At 39.6% G+C, this 18935-nt stretch overlaps 1 protein-coding gene across 9 annotated transcripts in view; it reads left to right on the top strand.

Annotated features, from left to right (window-relative positions):
* Positions 1-18935, top strand: part of TJP1 (tight junction protein 1) — a 308783-nt gene that overhangs the window by 224691 nt on the left and 65157 nt on the right. For 8 of the 9 annotated variants that reach the window (XM_073303700.2, XM_073303698.2, XM_073303696.2 and 5 more), the window contains 6 exons: positions 3455-3579; positions 3816-3918; positions 8095-8374; positions 9727-9830; positions 12358-12526; positions 12895-13039. In XM_073303700.2, the coding sequence (XP_073159801.2) occupies positions 3455-3579; positions 3816-3918; positions 8095-8374; positions 9727-9830; positions 12358-12526; positions 12895-13039 (926 nt within the window). The other variant, XM_073303701.2, reaches the window with a different exon arrangement.

Genomic DNA, 18935 nt, shown 5'->3' with positions numbered 1-18935 from the left:
CCAAAGTTAAACTTACAGAAAATAAATTCAGCAGGTTTTAAGTTAAAGTTTATTTGGCAAAAGTATGTTTGAAAATGGGCATCCAAAGTGCATTGCTCTGTATGTATGCACCTGTAGACAGTGTAACTTCACATAGTATGTACAAGAGAACCTCCAAATGGTCATAAATTTAGTACACGCAGCTTTCTTGTCAAACTATGCAAAGCCACTGAAAATTAAGTCCACGTCCAGTTTTTCAAATGTCTCTGCTTTTATTTTTGCTCTGTCTTAAAGTGTAGATAGAATTTTTTTGAAATGTCAGAAAATAGTGATTCTGCTTCTTGCATCCCTACCATCTCTTAATTCAATAACTACTGATAAGTTTTTGCTTGACATTCCAAGTAAATTTCATGTGAAGACAGAGCTGGAAAATGGAAATGTTCTGCCCTCATGATGATGATGATTCAGAAAAATTTGTGTTTTGAAACTAGGCATTTTATGAGGGAATGATTTTGTAGCCCTAATTAAATGGTAAGCCTAATTAATGTTTTTACATGAGAACTAGAACTGGAATCATGTCTCATGTCTGATCTGTAGTTTCAGCAGGTAGACTTTTTTTGTTCCCTTCTTCTCATGCTAGTCACCTAAATTCATCAGTGTTCACATTTATTAAGTAATATGTATTTATATAGGAGTTGGAGAAAAAATACTAGATTTCTGAATTAATACTATTTTTAATAAGTGCGAAACTTGAAACATTATCTGTAATGTCCATGGAGAAACTTGGCGAGATGAAGACTTCTTTTCTCTTAAGTGAAGGACTATCAAGTTAGTATAAAAGGAAACCTTTTAGGGGAGGATGAGGCCAGAACAGATCTAAAAATAGATTAGTCTCCACGCTATCTTGTTTTTTCTCCCTCATCGCACCAGTTAAAAAGCATGAGCTAAGTTCTGCTGATACACTACTGTAACTGTTGAAATCAGTGGAGTTGCACTGGTGAAAAACTTGTATGGGACCATCTAATCGCTCTGAATTTTAGTTCTTGATCCAAGATACTCTTAGTAGTTTCACTTCATGGATTCATAGACTTTTAAGGTCAGAAGTGATCGTTATGATCTAACCTGACCATAATACAGGCCATAGAATTTCATCCAGTAACTTCTGCATCTAGCCCATAACTCCTGCTTGAGTTAGTGCATATCTTTTAGAAAGACATCCATTGATTTTTAGACTTAAGTGACGGAGAATTCATCACTTCCTTTGGTAATTTGTTATAACAGCCTAGTTATTGTTTAAATGGGCTTGCTAGAGAGAAAATCCATATCTTCAGTGGTCTTATGTGTGAGTGGATCCTTTTCAGTGCTGAAAAAGACGGGGAGAAGCACAAAAGTAAAACTTTGTGATGGAAAATGAAGAGAGATTGGAACCCAGACAATTTTATTTCCATTGCATGAAAAAATATACTGAACAAATATTTTGAAGTTTAATGAAAAATCAAATCTTGCAGCCATATGTCATACTTTCTTAAGATAGTGTTTTGTTTCCCACAAGTGTTTATGCTTCCCAGTAAGAGCTAGGCAGTCAGTTTACTAAATCTAACTGATTTACCAACTTAAAATTTACTTCCCACCATTGCCACTTCCGGGCAGACTAGAAATTGTAAGCATAATTGTCATATCTTGAAATACCTAGTAGCAATAACTTTTCAGAGGCATTGACCTTGCTGCAGAGGGAGAGCACCCTAGAGGGAAAAGATTGAAGCAAATGACTCTTGTTAAGATGCAGATGACTTGCCAGTGCTAACAAGGTTTTGATGTATTTAATGGTACAAGTAGTCCTGCTGTTGTTACTAAGAATTGAGCTTGGAAACTTACTACCTTACTCTGCTCTTGAGCTAAGCAGGGTCAGGTGGGGTGAATACTGCAATATGAGAACTCTAAGAAACACCTAAGTGCTGCAGGAAGCAGGGTTATACTGAACCATTACCTCAGCATGTTAAGTGGTATTTTGCTTGCTGGAGGTGCAGCCTTTGAGATAAGGGAAGAAACTGAGGTGTGTTGGTTGTAACCACTTTGAGGCCCCCTTGAATACGAAGTGCAGATGTGGTCACCCCATCTCTAAAAAGATACATTGGAATTGGAAAAGGTTCAAAAAGGGCAACAAAAATGATTAGGGGTTTGGAACGGGTGTCATATGAGGAGAGACTAATAAGACTGGGACTTTTCAGCTTAAAACAAACAAAAGGAAGTATTTTTTCACACATCGCACAGTCAACCCGTGGAACTCTTTGCCAGAGGATGTTGTGAAGGCCAAGACTATAACAGGGTTCAAAAAAGAGCTAGATCGGTTCATCAATGGGTATTAGCCAGGATAGACAGGATGGTGTCCCTAGCCTCTGTCTGCCAGAAGCTGGAAATGGGAGACAGAGGGTGGATCACTTGATGATTACCTATTCCTGTTCATTCCCTTTGGGGCACCTGGCATTGGCCACTGTCGGAAGACAGGATACTGGGCTAGAAGGACCTTTGGTTTGACCCAGTATGGCCATTCTTATACTCACAAGAGTATGGGGGTGAACTCTAAGGTTCCGCCCAAATTTCAACTTCAGGAAATTTAGGTAGACAATTCAAATTTTCCCCTGCACTTTCAGTTGTACGTTTTTGTTTCCCTTCTGTCCTTATGTTGTATAGCAGGGGTAGCCAGCCTGAGAAGGAGCCAGAATTTGGCAATGTACATTGCCAAAGAGCCACAGTAATATGTCAGCAGCCTCTCCATCAGCTCCCTATCTCCTGTCCCCAGTGCCTCCGACCCACCGATCAGCGCCTCTCTCTCCCTTCCCATGCCTCTCTCCCGCCTGCCACAGTCAGCTGTTTCACAGCACGCAGGAGGCTCTTGGTGGGAGGGGGGAGGGGAAGGGGGAGGAGCAAGGGCACAGCAGGCTCTGGGGAAGGGGCAGGAGCCTTGGGGAAAGGAGTGGAGTGGGGTCAGGACCTGGGGCAGAGCCAGGGGTTGAGCAGTGAGCACCACTGGCACATTGGAAAGTTAGTGCCTGTAGCTCCAGCCCCGGAGTCGGCACCTATGCAAAGAGCCGCATATTAACTTTTGAAGAGCCACAGGTTGGCCACCCCTGTTGTATAGTCTCCAGCTTGTTTTATCAGCTGCTGTTTTCCTCTCAAGAGACATCATCATTTTAGGGGTTGGTGTTATGTTCCCCATTGGCATACCCTTTTACTTTACTTACAGGACTGCTATGAGACTTAATCTTTGTAAAATACTTTCAGAACCTTAGAAGAAAATGCTATAGAAGAGGAAAGTATTCTTACTTCTTACTTACGTATTATTATTTTTGCTGGGATGTGTATTAAAAATGCTGGTATTCTGAATTTTTGGTGAAATAGCATGAACTGCAGTATGGTCTGTGTAAATGTAGGTGATCATGTGATGTCTGAGGATGGTTCTTATATTCTGTTTTAGGCTCCAGGATTTGGGTTTGGCATTGCGATATCTGGAGGAAGAGATAATCCCCATTTTCAGAGTGGTGAAACATCAATAGTTATTTCTGATGTCCTGAAAGGAGGTCCAGCAGAAGGACTGCTACAGTAAGTGTTACATTTTTTGCTTCTGTGGCAAATTACAACTTCATTGAGATTTGGGATATCAATGCTTGACTCAAATTAATTTCCTAATTACCTTGTGATAGATTTCAAGATATAATAGCTGCACAGTGATCCTCTGATACTGCAAGTGGCTTCTTCGATAATTCATTTCTTTAGAGCTCTCTTTCAGCTCATTGAAATTTTTTTCTTTATTACACATGGCATTACTTTTTGTTTAGGGAAAATGACCGTGTGGCAATGGTTAATGGAGTCTCAATGGATAACGTGGAACATGCATTTGCCGTTCAACAGTTGAGGAAAAGTGGAAAAAATGCCAAAATAGTAAGTGAATGTGTTTAAACCTTACATTTAGTAAAAGTGCCTATACTGTCCGTAGTTGGTGGAATTGTGTACATTATCTTGCTAAAAAGATACTATCAAGTAGGACACCCAAAATTACTCTTGAAAACTGAAACCATAGTGTTTGATAAGCAAGACACGCAGTCAGAAATTAAGACTTTGGGTAACAGAAGCTCCTCTCCTCACTATAAAGGAGACTTTTCCCAGGCTGCTGAGACAGTTCATTTCTCCGCTTATTTCTTCTGCAAACATTATCAGGTTTTTCAAGTGCTAGTCAGTGCCCAAGGTCTTCACTCTTTATTCAAGCCCCAACAAACACATCTTTGTGTTCACTAAACACAATTTGCCAAAATAAGCCGTAATGACCTTAATTCCTATAATTTCAAATTTATTCAGAGGATATAGATGGCTTTTGAACTTGCAGAACAACAAAACTGGTTATTACTGAAAGGTAGTAATGTGGTTTTCTGTAAACTTTGCTGATTTATATTTCTAAAAAATGAAATAGAAAATAAACACATCGGCAATTGTTTAATTTTGGAAAGTGGTTTTGTTTTTAGGGCTTAAAAACTTTGCTTTTTTTTTCCTGGCCATTCCATGGTGCTCTTTTCACATGCTCATACAGATTTGCAATAATTGCAGTGCTATACATTTATAAATCTGGCAGTCCACTGGGTTTGCAGATATCGAAAATAACTTGCTGTACAAGCCGAGCTGTACAACTTTTCATATTAGAAAGCTGACATTTCGGAGAAATGCTCTAAAGCAAATCAGTGGAGGTTCTGGTGTTTTTGCTACAGAAATGGCATGATCTGTAGTGGAAGTACAGTATTTTTTGGACTTATGCACAAAAGCCAACAACAATTAATGAAAAAAATATTATAGTTCCCAAATATTTACAGGGTATTATTACTGAAGTAGAATATCCAAACATAATTAGTTCCCTCTAATAATATAGATTATCATTCCCAGGATAAAAGTCAACTTTTGAACTTTCAATAATAATGCTTTCTTCCCTCTGTGGTTTGCATAAGCACAACCCTGGAAGACTGGCAGGTTTCAAACCTAAACAGAATTACTATCAATAAGATATTCAGTATACAGTAGACTATATGTTAATGAGTAGAGTTTTGAGTAGTTCTAATAACTGGTTTGTGGCTTTATTTCAAGGGGAAATAATCAGACTTGCAGCTCTGTGGAAATAGAATGTGGCATTGCACTGCAATAGCTGTTACTCTTATTTTGTTAGCAATTACCACTTTGCTTGGACTACAATAGGAAAACTGATATGTGCTGATTTGGCAAAATGGATAATGTAACTGACAATAAAGCGGAGTGCGCCATCAGTCTGGATTAATAGGTTTTACTCTCTCTCCATCTGTGGGATAGAGTTCCACAAAAATGCAGAAATTTAGACCCATCGTAAGTCCATCCACTTTCTTTTGCCTTCTGTTTAGCTTTATTTCTATTCAGTGCAGATGTTTTACTGTCTTAAAATGGATGTGGATTGGGGCCTACCTGCACAACAGCCACATTAGTTACACTGTGACCAAGACAAAGGTTTCACAAGGGACAGCTGCGCTTTTAAAGGGCAAAGCCTATACTGTACATTAGAAGGGATTGAAGTTACCTTGGACCCCTTATGCACTTCCAACTCTGTCCTCTCACAAACTAGATTTTCCTGGACTATGATTACATGAGTTCCTTCTCTTCTTATATGAAAGAGCATATAAAGCTTGTAGTGCATTCCTGTAGAGTAGAACTTGTTTGTTTAGGGCTAAAATGATCAAGGGTTCCATATTAGAAAAGTGTGTCTTTATCTGAGTCTATTATAGTTCATTGTTCACAATTTTCCATTCTGGGATTCTGCAACTTGCCTTGGAGCTGGATAGCTTCTTGAGAGGCTTGTTAGACCGCTCCTTCCTGGACCAATCTCCCTGTGGCATTATTTTGCTCTGGCATATGTCCACTTTTGCTCTTCAGCAGGATTTTTATCAGATTTACCTTCAGTCAGATTCCCTAGATGTCTTTCCACAAACCATCTTTCTTGAGGCTACTGTTGGACTCTTGCCTTGTGTAAGCAGAACTTTTTCTGATAGCCTAGCCTAAGTCTATATTTGGTAGTAGAAGGGTGGGAGGTTCTGACAGCATTCTGCCTAAGTGTTGCCCTTCTTGAAAACCTTGTATAGATTCATTTTGTCAGGCTGACTACACATCCCACTTGTAGCCTTGATGTCGCATGTGAGACCCATCACTTTGGACCCTTAACTCCTACATAATTTTTCCCAAGAGAAACAAACTGTTTTGAAGGAGGTTATTTTTGTTCAGAATTATAGCTTATGGCTTTTCAATCACTATTTTTTTGTGGGGCCTGGAATGTTCTTTCATGACACTATCCTTGTAATGCAGAGGGTAATGCTATTCCCAGTTTTTTGGTTTTGGTTCAAAAGCATTTTAAACAATATCTGTAAATAAGAACAACAAAATTGTTAAGGAGAAGAACGTGCTTAAGTTAGCTTTTCATAAAATGAGTACGCTTGAAGTTTGTCTTTGAGTATTGGATTAAAAATAAACTTATATATATAGATTGAAACTTAAAAAATGGAGGGAATTCAAATGACTGAAAATTAAAAACAAGGTAGCTTTCTAACTTTTGAGGAGAGAACCTACATGTCTTTGACCACTATCCTCCAACAAGATGATCAGTACACTTTTAGCTTTGATCTTTTTGTCAGCCTCAAATGCAGATGAAGTAGTGCTGCCAATAGATGATGGAATACACTTACTCTGTTTTCCATATGTTTTGGCCAAGTAAGATGCTGTCAGCTCACTTCTTCTGAATTCATGAATTTACTACTTCCATAGCTATGGACCTTGGTCATAGCAGCCATTTGAGTAAAGTAGCTGCTACTTCCGTTTATTTACCACCGCAAAATCTTGCGGTATCTAAATTAGCCTCCTCATTTATGCTTGGTACTTATTGGTAAGTATAAGACAACTTTATATTTCTACTATATTACAATGCGTATGGTCACAATTAGTTTTACGTTTCATAACTATTGTAATTTAAATTTTTCAGAGACGGGTAACAAGGAATGACGCTTCTATATGTAATTGGGCATTTTACCTAATGCTTGAAGAAATGTCAGTAACATTACAAAGCAGAAGGCAGTAAAATACTGGGACTGCAGTTTGATTTCTCTCAGGTGTATCATTGGTCTTACAAACCAAATTCATTCATACCTGAATGAACAATTCAGATTAAAGTGGTTGTTGAAGGTAATGATGATAGTGACAGGGAGGCTCACAGGATGAAAAATCTGACAGTTACTGCTTCCGGGTTTGTTTCTCATCCCTGTTGACATCATGTTTTTTAAGGCATTTATGCTATCTCATTTAAACATGTATGAAATCCTTTTGTCAAATATCTAACTAATCTCTTAAATGAACATATCCTTGAACATCTGATTTTTTTATTTTTATTTTTTAAATTTGGAAAGAGAAAAAGCAGAAAGCAATTAAGTGGGGAAGAAATGGTTTTTTAAATTGCAACGCATTATGACACTGGGAAACACAATCTTTGAATGAAGTAGGAAGCTAACCAGATGGGTTCTGAAATGTTTGTATTCTATCCTCCAATCCTGGAACAGTGAAATGCTGTTTGCCTGACTTTGCTGTGTTATGTGGCATCCACAATAGCTCATTTCAGGTTAGCCTTGCTGCTGTTTTTTTTCAATATTGGCACTTTGGTGGAGTTTTTAATGGATTGATTAGTACTGCAAAGATCACCGATAACATGTAGCCTGTTATACTATAGCTTGTTCATAGTAGCTATCTTCCATAACTGGTATTTTCATGGCTACAGATTTTTTAAGAAACCCTGCATCTACATTATCCATTTACTTATGTAAAGTTGTCTGTATACTCTGAAATTCTCCCCCCCCCCCTTGTTTTTCTCCTTCAGTCATCCAAATATTTGATTGTAAGGCCTTTGGGGTATGGATGTTGCCTTCCATATCTGTTTTGAGGTTCCTAGTGAACCTTCCGTTAGATACAGCAGTATAAAGCTGTGGTGGCCCATTGCCTAATTTTAAGACTTTTAAAAAAATGTACTTTGCGTTTAACCAGAAATTAAGTAGTTAATGCTACTGGTTACAGACCATTCGAAGAATGAAGAAAATTCAGATTCCAGTAGCCCGGCCGGAACCTGAGCCAGTATCTGAAAATGAGGAGGATAGTTATGAAGAGGAAATGCATGATTCAAGAAGTGCACGCAGTGGGCCAGGTGTCAGCAGAAGGCATGAGAAAAGCTGGGTAAGAGACCGAAGTGGAAGCAGAGAGAGAAGTTTATCGCCAAGATCAGATAGGAGATCTGTTGCTTCCAGTCAGCCTGCAAAACCTACCAAAGTAACACTGGTGAAATCTAGGAAAAATGAAGGTATGCCCAATGACTTTTTGCTATCTCCTTCATACTTTTGTTTGTAATTTTATACTAAAATGTTAGAGGTTGAGTTTTATATTGAATTATTGCTGAATGTTATGTTGCTACGGGCTCATTAGACTAGACTACAGAACTACCTACAGGTGCTCTCAAAAGTCTATAAGTAATTGTCTTAAAATTACTGTGCTTCTAGTGCTAGGTTTTTCTCCATGTTTTCTTGTACCAATGTATGTGATTGATTGAAGGGAACACACAAATTTCAATTGAACTGGAATTGTAAAGAAATAGTATAACTGCATAGCCAACTTCTGCTAGCCGCTAAAATTTTACAAACGCACATTGACTAGTATATACACACTCAATATATATAGAATAAACTTTGTTAACATGGAATTAAGGTTGAGTATATCAAGTTTTTTTTGAAAGATGGCCAACTTTAAAAGAACACAACAAAACAAAAGAAACAAACAAAAATACCCACCACATACAGAATTGTGGTTAATGTGTCATTTTCCATTTATCATGTGGCTATTTAAAAAAAAAAAAAAAGTAATGACACAACTACTATATAATATCAGTACGATCTGAAAGTTTTGTTGATCGTTCCGAAGATAAACCTGTGTGTGATAGATGGCGAAGTTGTCTCACAATATCTGGCTCTAACTAGGGAGATGCTATGAGGTCAGCAAGATTGCTTTAAAGAGGAAAATTTTGGCAAGAAAGGGAAGGAAGGAAGGAAGTGAGGGGATAAGGCCTTTTTAAAAACAAATAAACACAAAAAAATCCCACCCCCTTCCAGTAGTTGGACAGCCTTATTAGGTTTTTGTATATGTTGTGTAAACATTTATCAGATTTGGGAGTCAAGAAGTGGATGCAGCATCTTTGTTGCTGGAAAACAGCTTGTTTGTTCTGATTATAGGGGCCAGTCAGAGGAAGAATTTAGATAATCACAGAACAATTGAGGAATATAGCACTCATGCAAATTGCTACGCTGGCAGCCATTGGCTGCCCGCCCATATGAAAACAGGGATTGGCATACCTTAGTTACTAAGAAATAGCTATATGCCAATTATGCAAGTAAGATTCCCACAGTCGTTCAGAGAACAGGGAATTTCATAATAGGCAATTGTACAGTATCTCTGCCCTCTGGCTAAACAATACCATTTCACTATAATCCTCAATATGCTACTGTATTAAAAACACTTGAGGTTTTACTGGGCTCTCTTTAGGCTTGGAAAGTAAATTTGGAAAGCAGTGTTGTAAATCCATAAATGTTGCTTCTTTAAATTGAGATTTCATATTTGATTCTTTCTTTTTTTTTTTTTTTTTTTTTTAAAAATTCTAAATAGAGTATGGTCTGCGCTTGGCCAGCCACATATTTGTGAAAGAAATATCCCAAGATAGTTTGGCAGCAAGAGATGGCAACATTCAGGAAGGTGATGTTGTATTGAAGGTACAGTAAATGGCTATCTTTGCTTAGCAAAGGAACCGGTATGTTGATTGTACTAGAAGTGACTGCCTCACAAGTGTATGTTACTGTCAATAGAAGAAATATCAGGCTTTGTATTTTTTGCATTGAGGGAGAAAGGTTAAGAGTCTAATTCTGCAACCTTTACTCACATGAGTAGTCCTGAGTAGATTATATGGGCCCAAAGAGTCAAAGGTGCTAACAATACCCTGTCAATGTCCAACATTAAACAGTGTTAAGCAAGGCTTCGGGTTTAATATACAGAAATCTCAGCCTGCTAAGTGTCATGGCAAACAAGCCATTAAAATTTTTAAAAACTTGTATTAAAGATACAGAAGAGAAGGAAACACATGTTAAAGCATTTGAAATATAAAGTATTAAGTAAGGCTTTTATTTTAACAACATCCTTTTTCCCTTTCCCTTTAGCTGGAAAGAGTTTTCAGAAGGTAAACCCCTTGTTTGACAGTAAAAAAAAATGTAATAACTGTCCTTTTTTGGGGGGGAAAAAGAGGAAAAAGTTAGGTGAGATGGGCTGGAGCTTTTGTTGATATTTTTAAAGTCCAGTCCCATTTTCTATAAGGCAAAACAAGACAAAAGCACACAAAAGGGAAAAGAAAAGAACACCAAAGATGGAAAATTCAGTTTCTGTGGCTGCCTTTCACTTGTAACGTCCCTGCTGGAGAAACACTGGCATGGCACACAATCTTTAGTCATTCTGAGATCTGGCAAACTTGTACCAGCATCGGGCTGTTTAGGACATTGCATTTATTTGCCTCTTTTGGTCACGGGCTCACAGTAGTGTTGCACAATATACAGTCTTTGTCGGCTAAGCCAGGCTCTTGTTAGACAGAAGGCAAGGGGAGTAGATAGTAAGAGAAGAAATGAGATGGGGAAGGAAAAAGACGTGAATGGAACTAGGAGGGTGAGAGTCTCACATCCCAGGTGATGGTTGGGATTTAGCTGGAGCCAGTGGACGTGGGGATGCCATCTGGGTCACTCTACTGTCCTCATCCTGACAGAAGTCCCTAGACTCGTCCAAGACAGATCTAATGGTGTTATGGTAAATCCCCTGTGGTCCCAGGAGACGGGAGTGGCAGCCATGATGGTAAAGCTCATTCCTTTCCTGTTCTCCTATGTTCATCATGATTGTTGGCAGCCAGCTTCTTAATTCCTCTTTTATTTTCTTTTAAGAACCTCCAAAAGGGGAGAGATGGGGGAATAGACCATCCCGGCATTATTTTGTCCACTAGTTTAGGCCTAATTTTTGAGCCACTAATTTTGGTCCATAGATTTCCAGTCCCACACTTTTCTTGTTTACCAGGCATGATCTAAATACAGGCCTTGAATTATATTGGTAGGCCATTTTGTTTGTATTAATTCAGTCTCTCTCCCTTTTATACTCTCCCTCCTCCCCCATTACTGTATGTTGTTCATAAGTATTTTGACATTTTATGAACTTTCACTTACTTTTCACAGTTAATCTTGTAATTAGGATGAATTTGTCAGCCCAATCATTAAAACAGTCGTTTTGTCATTATGTAGTCGGACAAGTAATTGGGGCTATTTGTCTGTGCAAGGGTTTCAAGATTAGGCCTTAATTTAGTAGTTCTAGTGCAGAATTATACTATTGTGCATCACAACCAGATGTCTTGGACTGAATTATTTTTAATTAACTTCATAAACTATATTGTTTGGGGGTTAACAGTTTTCAGTGCATGTCATTGCTATAAAATCTTAATTCTATTGGTGCAATTAGTAAACAAGGGCAAGTCCTCCCACTGCTATGTGGAGTTTAGTTAGGTTTATAAAATAAATTACTTTAGATTTCTTAATCATTACAGATTAAAGTAATGAGACTTTAAATATTTAAATAATTTAAAAGATGAGCATTAGTTTTCTGTGTTCTGTGGCTCAGATGTGTTTGCATTAATATTTTCATAATATGTAAATATTGTATTAATTTTTCTTGACTAAATAGCTTTGGGTATTTCTAAATCCCATCAGACTGAAAACTGGCATTTAAGATATCATTATAGATTTTAATTTTTGTGCAAGTTTGATCAAGGTAATCTGATTCTGATAAATCAATTGGAGGCTTGCATTGCAAAGAGAGAGGTGGCAAAACTTAAGGACTCAGCTGAATCAGAATTGCTGTTAGATTAGAAGTAGTTTTCCGTAGGCCTCAGTTCTGCAACATAAAGTACCACTGAATTTCCTTAACTTTTTGGTCTATTTTAGTTAGCCTGCTTGCCGAAACTGAATGTTTTAGCTGCTTGCTTTGGTATTGCTAATGTTTGTTGTTTCCATTTTTAAAACAAGGTTGAAGACCATTTAACAGCAAAATTATATTTACTAATTTTGAAGGGGTAATTTTGACCAATTAAGAGTTTAAAATACTTAATGTAGAGAGGGAGAACTCTTGTTTGTTAAATTCAAAGCAGTTAGCTAGTGGAGCTAGATTGTTTTGTTTGTCCATTCAGTTCCTATCTCTATTCTCTTTGCTCCGTTATAGATAAACGGCACAGTCACAGAAAATATGTCACTGACAGATGCAAAGACTCTAATAGAAAGGTCAAAAGGCAAGTTGAAGATGGTGGTTCAGCGAGACGAACGAGCAACTCTTTTGAATGTCCCAGATCTTTCTGACAGCGTTCATTCTGCTAATGCTTCAGAAAGAGATGGTGAGTATAAACTTATTTCCCAAGGTAAAAATATATTGTTTATTTCCCTGGATCATGAAGATGTGAAATCCTAGTGTGGGAGATGGAGGATGAGGGAGGACAAAAGAGGACGGATGGACATTTGAGCTGATAATAAATTTGTTCAAACGCAATTGGAATTCACATCTTCAAGAATATAGAAAAAGACTGTTCAAGTAAAAGCAGTTGGAAGAAAAGGAATGTTAACTTTAGGTGATTTATTTTGAAGTCAGTGCAGAAGATCTGATGCACTTCATATGTATTTTCTGCAAAATTATTTCCATTTTGGGCAGGTCACATCATCATTTTAATTACAATCATTTCATGAAAAAACAACTTTTATTTAACAGACATTTCAGAAATTCAGTCGCTGGCATCAGATCATTCCAACCGATCACATGACAGGCCCCGCCGCAGTCGTTCACGATCTCCTGACCAGAGGTCAGAGCCTTCAGACCATTCCAGACATTCTCCACAGCAGCCCAGCAATGGCAGGTGATGGCAGCATTGTATTATTTTTAATCAACTAATTAATTAATTAATTTTAATCAACTATTAACGTGAAATTAAGTATCAGGGTTGTTTGGGTTTTTTTTACAGTACCACAAATGTGGTACAGTATTGTGGAAATGGTAGCATGATATAGTGCTGAAATTATGTATCTAGAGATGGGCCTGAACCAAACTCCTATTTCGGACATCTTTCAGTTTCAGGGAAATTTGAACTTGGAACTGAATTTTTTGGCTTAGACTCTTCTCTAATTTATCCTGTTCTTTAAGGACATTATCAAAATTAAATGGTATTTCTTTTATGTGGCTTACTTGGTTTGACATTAGTGACCGAGACTACTGAAGTGTATAAATTATCTCACTATCTCTGTTTCAAAAAGTTAGGAGTGGATTGTAATAGCTATACTCAGGCTGAATAGTTCCACAAGTCCCACTAACAATTCAGTCTGAGTAAAGTTATTGTGATATGGTACTTACTTAGTTAACAACTTTGTTTTCGGACTTTGACACAGGCAGTTTGTTTTCAAACATGTTTTTGAAAAGTTTTCAATTCTAGTGAAATAAACTACTCTATTTAGGAAAAGTAGTTCTTCAAACATTTAATCTAAAATGTTTGTACCAGGTGGTAGGAAAATGATACTAGCTGGAAGTGGGGCACAATGGGTTCTTTCTGTATCTGTTCCTGTTCAAGCCTAGACAAGCCTATGTTACATGGAATTAGTCTTACATAAGAATAATATAAATCTGTCCATTTCACTTTTGCACAGTGTATGCATTAAATGCATTAGAAATAGTAAGTTAGCCAATTTATGGGATTTCCACGTTTTTGTTCAAGTAAGGGTGGGGGGGAGGGGTGTGTGTGTGTGTGTGTGAAGAGAAGTTATAGGCTTCGACCAGTTACTGTCTGTTGCTCAAGAAAAGATGCCAGAATTAGGGTTGAGATGTAATAGAATGCTCCAGATAATTGCTGAATGGAATATTCCTGTCAGAAAAGCTGCCTAGTTTGACAGGGTATTGCTATCAGTTGTGAACCTCAAGTCCAAATAGGGTCAGGATTGGACAATTCAAATGTATGTATGAATTTGAGCCGTAATGACAAGATGTTTCAGGAAGTGGTTACTGTAAGGAAAGTATATAGATGACATTTTATTAAATTCCTGTAGTTACTAAAAAGAAGGAACAACTTTTTCCTTGCCAAAACACCAACTCGGGAATTGAAACGTCTCTTGAATTAGATGATAAAAGCACAAACACCTAAGAGCAGGGAGTCTGAGCACTGTTAATCATTAGGTCGTGAAACGGAGTAAAACACATGAACTTGTGTCCTGCCAAGTAAGTAGAAATGTTGTATTTATAATGTTTAAGTGTATTTGGTGTGATGTAATGATTGGAGATCTTAAACTTCATTTTATAGCCCTTTGCTTACCCATGAATATTGCAGAAATGCACTTTTCATTTTCACAGGGAGGATCTCCAGGTACGTTACAGCAGATCTTCTGTTTGTTTGTACCTTGTTTAGAGGCAGAAGCAGACTTGTCCGGCAGGAGACATTTGAAGTGACCATGTTCCTGAGGACCCTATCAATTGTATTCTGCCTCCAGCAGATGTCAACAGCCTCAACCAAATTGTCTGCCCAGAGGAATTAAAAAACACTTCGAAATCTTAAATTAGGTTTGAGTAGGTTGGGCTATATGTTAGCTAGAATAAGCTCTGGAGGAGATTTTTCTCCCGCATGTCCTCCTCCTGTCTGTTCAGGACTAATGTCCCCGTGCTGCAATGGTGAAAAAAGAAGCACAAGCAGAAAGGCTAGCTTAGCTCCCTTTGAGGGATGCTTATATGGGATCCTGTTTGTCTTCTGCAGGGACCATGTCATCCCATCTTTCATTTCTCCCTGGCCTAGAGGAATCTTCTTCACCCATTTACACCCATCTGTGAGACCTCTGGGGGATCAGAGAAGGAACAAAGAGGATAGATGATTGTCTCTCCCCTCCCTGTGGGACTGATGCATTTCCCTACACTAGATGACATGCTTGTGATTGCTCTGGCAGGGCGCAAAGAGGAGCACTCCCAAGCACAAGAAACCTGCCATCATACCAGTGGGGAAAGGATGCTAAGATGGCCTCAAACTGAGGTCTCCGCTAACTTGTACCACTCCACCTAACTGTAACCCCCACCAAAAGAGTAGTGAGAGCTACGATAGCTCAGATGACATCCAGGCAGCCAGTAAGGAGCTGTCTAGGGCTTACAATTTTTGCCTCACCCCTCCAGGGGTCAGGGTTAGTCTGTCCACTGGCTGGCTCGCCAACAGATTCATAGATACTAAGGTCAGAAGGGACCATTATGATCATCTAGTCCAACCTTCTGCACAATGCAGGCCACAGAATCTCACCAACCCACTCCTGCGATAAACCTCTCACCTATGTCTGAGCTATTGAAGACCTCAAATTGTGGTTTAAAGACTTCAAGGAGCAGAGAATCCTCCAGCAAGTGACCCGTGCCCCATGCTACAGAGGAAGGCAAAAAACCTCCAGGGCCTCTTCCAATCTGCCCTGGAGGAAAATTCCTTCCCAACCCCAAATATGGCGATCAGCTAAATCCTGAGCATGTGGGCAAGATTCACCAGCCAGACACCCAGGAAAGAATTCTCTGTAGTAACTCAGATCCCACCCCATCTAACATCCCATCACAGGCCATTGGGCCTATTTACCATGAATACTCAGGGTTCTCCATACCATTACCTGCTTCAGGGTTCCTCATCACTTTTGTGACTGCCCTTGGGAACATTAGCAAACATCCTAATGTAGGGGCACTACCATAAAGGACTAGATGGACCTGGGCCCCTGCCTACCTAGAAAGCCTTCCCTTCCTGGGTAATCTAAGGGCCACATTCCTTCTTTAGATCCTGAGAAAAGAAGTAAAAACAGGGTAGTCTCTAAAAAGGCTTCCATATGCAGGTGATATTTTTCTTTTCTTTCTCCTTCTAAAAAGAGTAAAAGAAGTGACCCTGTAACCGAACCATAGTATTCATCTTCAGACTGTAACCACTATGGTCGCTCCTCTACAGAATCCATCTGTAAAGCTCAGTTAGTGCAAGAGCAAGAGGTGTACAGACTATTCCACATCTTCATTGAGTTCCTGTGAGAAAGAATCCTCTAAGAAATTTACAAAAACAAGAAAAAAGAAAAGATCCAGAAAGGATTCCTTGGTTTGTCCTTCCTGGGAAGTAGGGCAGCTTTCAGATTTTTGAATCAAAATATCTGAGGAAATTCAGAACAAGCTGTTAGACAAAATATGGTTTGAAACAAAGCTTATGCTCAAATAAATTGGTTAGTCTCCAAGGTGCCACAAGTACTCCTTTTCTTTTTGCGAATACAGACTAACACGGCTGCTACTCTGAAACTTCTTAAGGTTGGTTGTATGGTTTGGCTTTCCTCTGGATGAACCCTTGAAGGAGGAGGCGGTGACATTTGAGAAAGTGGGTAGAAAGGAGAGTGAGGCCACTTGCAAGTACTTCATATCAGATTTGAAAACTATATCTCCTTGCATGCAGTACGTGAGGATGTAAGTAGCACTGACTGAGTAGGAAACCCAACGAAAAACCAAGAGGCTGGCTAAGGAGCACTATTATGTCCATAAAACCAAAATCTTGACCAACTTATCCTACCAAAAATTGATGTAGCTCTTTCGTTGTTTGTTAAAGACAGTTGATTCATTTAGAGGTTACTTCTTCTCTAAGGACCAGACTCACAGAAGAATTAAGTCCTTCCTCGGAAGGCACTCTGAAGCGATCTTAGCAGCTGCCTCTTCTGCATCTGCTTCATTCATAAGAGCCACACGTGCATGGATGACTTCCTGTTGGACACTGTTCTTTCAAGATCAGGAAATCTTGTAGGCTGTTTGCCAAATTAGGTTTTCGTAAACAGTGGCTTTTGTACTGGATGCTTCCCTTGACAGCCTCAGATTTGCTGCAAGGGTAATGATACAATTCCACATCACATCACAAGCTCTGACTAAAGCCATGGAAGGCGGATTTTGAAGCCAAGCAGGTCCTGGTCACCTCTAAGTATATGGGAGGGGTGGGCACTTCAATGAATCTTCTTTTCAGAAAGCAGCTGAAGAGAAGTCATAGAAGACTTGTTAGCATACTAGAGTTTAAAAAGAGAATTCAGACCCTGTTACAAATCATGACATTTCTTTAGCTCCTGTTCAACTAAATGTCCCAGGAGGTGTTTGAAGTGGATGGACTAGATTCAGAAGCTTGAGGAAAAAGGAGATTCCTTAAGAAAGCCCTTAGCCTCCTTGTAGTGAGGTGGACTGGCCCTCCCCAGACACAGAGGAAGAAGCTGGCTCCACCCCCTCTTGGGCGGAGCCCTACCCCCCCCAGCTCCGCCCCTGGAAGCCAAGGGTCAGTGCCAGAAGTATAAAGGCTGGACCCAGAAGCTCAGTGGGGCCCCAGTCACTGGAGGGGACAGCGCATCCCCTGAGCACTTGCGCTGGGAGGTGGCAGGAGGCCCACAGAGTGCAGATGACTGGCCTGAACCACCTGGACCCCTGGATGACCCGGCTCCACAGGAAACAGACGACTGGCTCGGACTGCCAGTTGGCCCAACCCCGGCAGAGCTTCTGCTGGCAACTGAGCCCCTATCCCCCCCCCCCCCCCCCAGATCACCTTACCTGAGCGGATCAGCAGGTACCTTTGCAGGGGGAGAGTGGAAGTGGCCCAGGGGTGGTAGACCCTTGTCTGGCTGCAATGCTGGCAGAGGATGAGTCAGCGTGTTGCGGCTTAGATCCCCGCTGACATGGTGGCAGATCCCTCCGCCACCCTTAGGGCCCTGGGCGGGGACACAGTGGAGAGGGAGGGCCTGCATTCCCCCTGCCACCCAAGCAATGGCAGTCTCCCCCTCCCTCAGGCTAGCTGAAGGAAAGCCTGAGTTAACTGACTTTGCAGTCAAAAGCCAAAGTTTCAGAACGAATTTATAGAATTCATATGTACACTTTTCCGTAAAATCATACATACAGGGAATACCTCCAACTTATTTTACAATGGGCAGCCTTATTAGTACACTGCTTTACCCTTTGGCCCAGTAACTACCCAAGGATCCCTATCAAAGGGCTCGTTATCTGTGGTCTGTCTTAGGAAGGAGGAAATTCATGTGTTCCCCTTTCCCAACAACCTGTTCATCAGCACACCCTTTCTGAAAAAGAAACCAAAAGTAACTTGCCTCATTGCCCAGATTATAGAACAACATAGTTTTGTCCTCAACCCCAAATGACTCCCACAGATTCTGTTTTACATTTGGCAGCTATCATAGATACTCAGCTACACAGCATTGTTCTCTCAAAGACAGGATTCAGAAGTTGGTATATGCTATATATACAGATAATCAGTTTTCTTGCCATATCAATCAGGACTCTGATGTTTTTACTGGGAATAATAGTATCCTGTGTTGACTTTCTTGCTTTGGCAAGGTTCTGTTCACATCTTCTCCAGTAGTTTTTGGTTTTCCTGATCTCTCACCATGTCCCTATCTTCACTAATTTAAGTATCCAATGTAGTATCAAAATCTGTCCTGGTGGCTGGAAGTCAGCAGATACTTAGATGGTCACAAAATATCAGAACTGTAGTGATAACCAATGTCAGTCTCAAGGGATGGGGAAATCTCATATGGGGCAAGGATCTTTGAGGGCCAAGGAGCTTCAAATATCAATTGGCTCAAGCTTAGAAAAACTAAGTATGTCCTATCATCAATTTTTACCTATTATTATATACTGGTGATTTCTCTGCTTTAGCTTTTATCAATAGAGAAGTACAGGATCCACAGCATTGCTACAGGAAGCCATTTTTCTGTCACTGGCGGCCTTCCACACAAAAGGCAACTGAA

This window comes from Lepidochelys kempii, chromosome 10 (assembly GCF_965140285.1).
Source record: "Lepidochelys kempii isolate rLepKem1 chromosome 10, rLepKem1.hap1, whole genome shotgun sequence".
Classification (NCBI taxonomy): Eukaryota; Metazoa; Chordata; order Testudines; family Cheloniidae; genus Lepidochelys; species Lepidochelys kempii.
The sequence above is the reverse complement of the archived record's forward strand: the minus strand, read 5'-3'. Positions and strand labels throughout refer to the sequence as shown.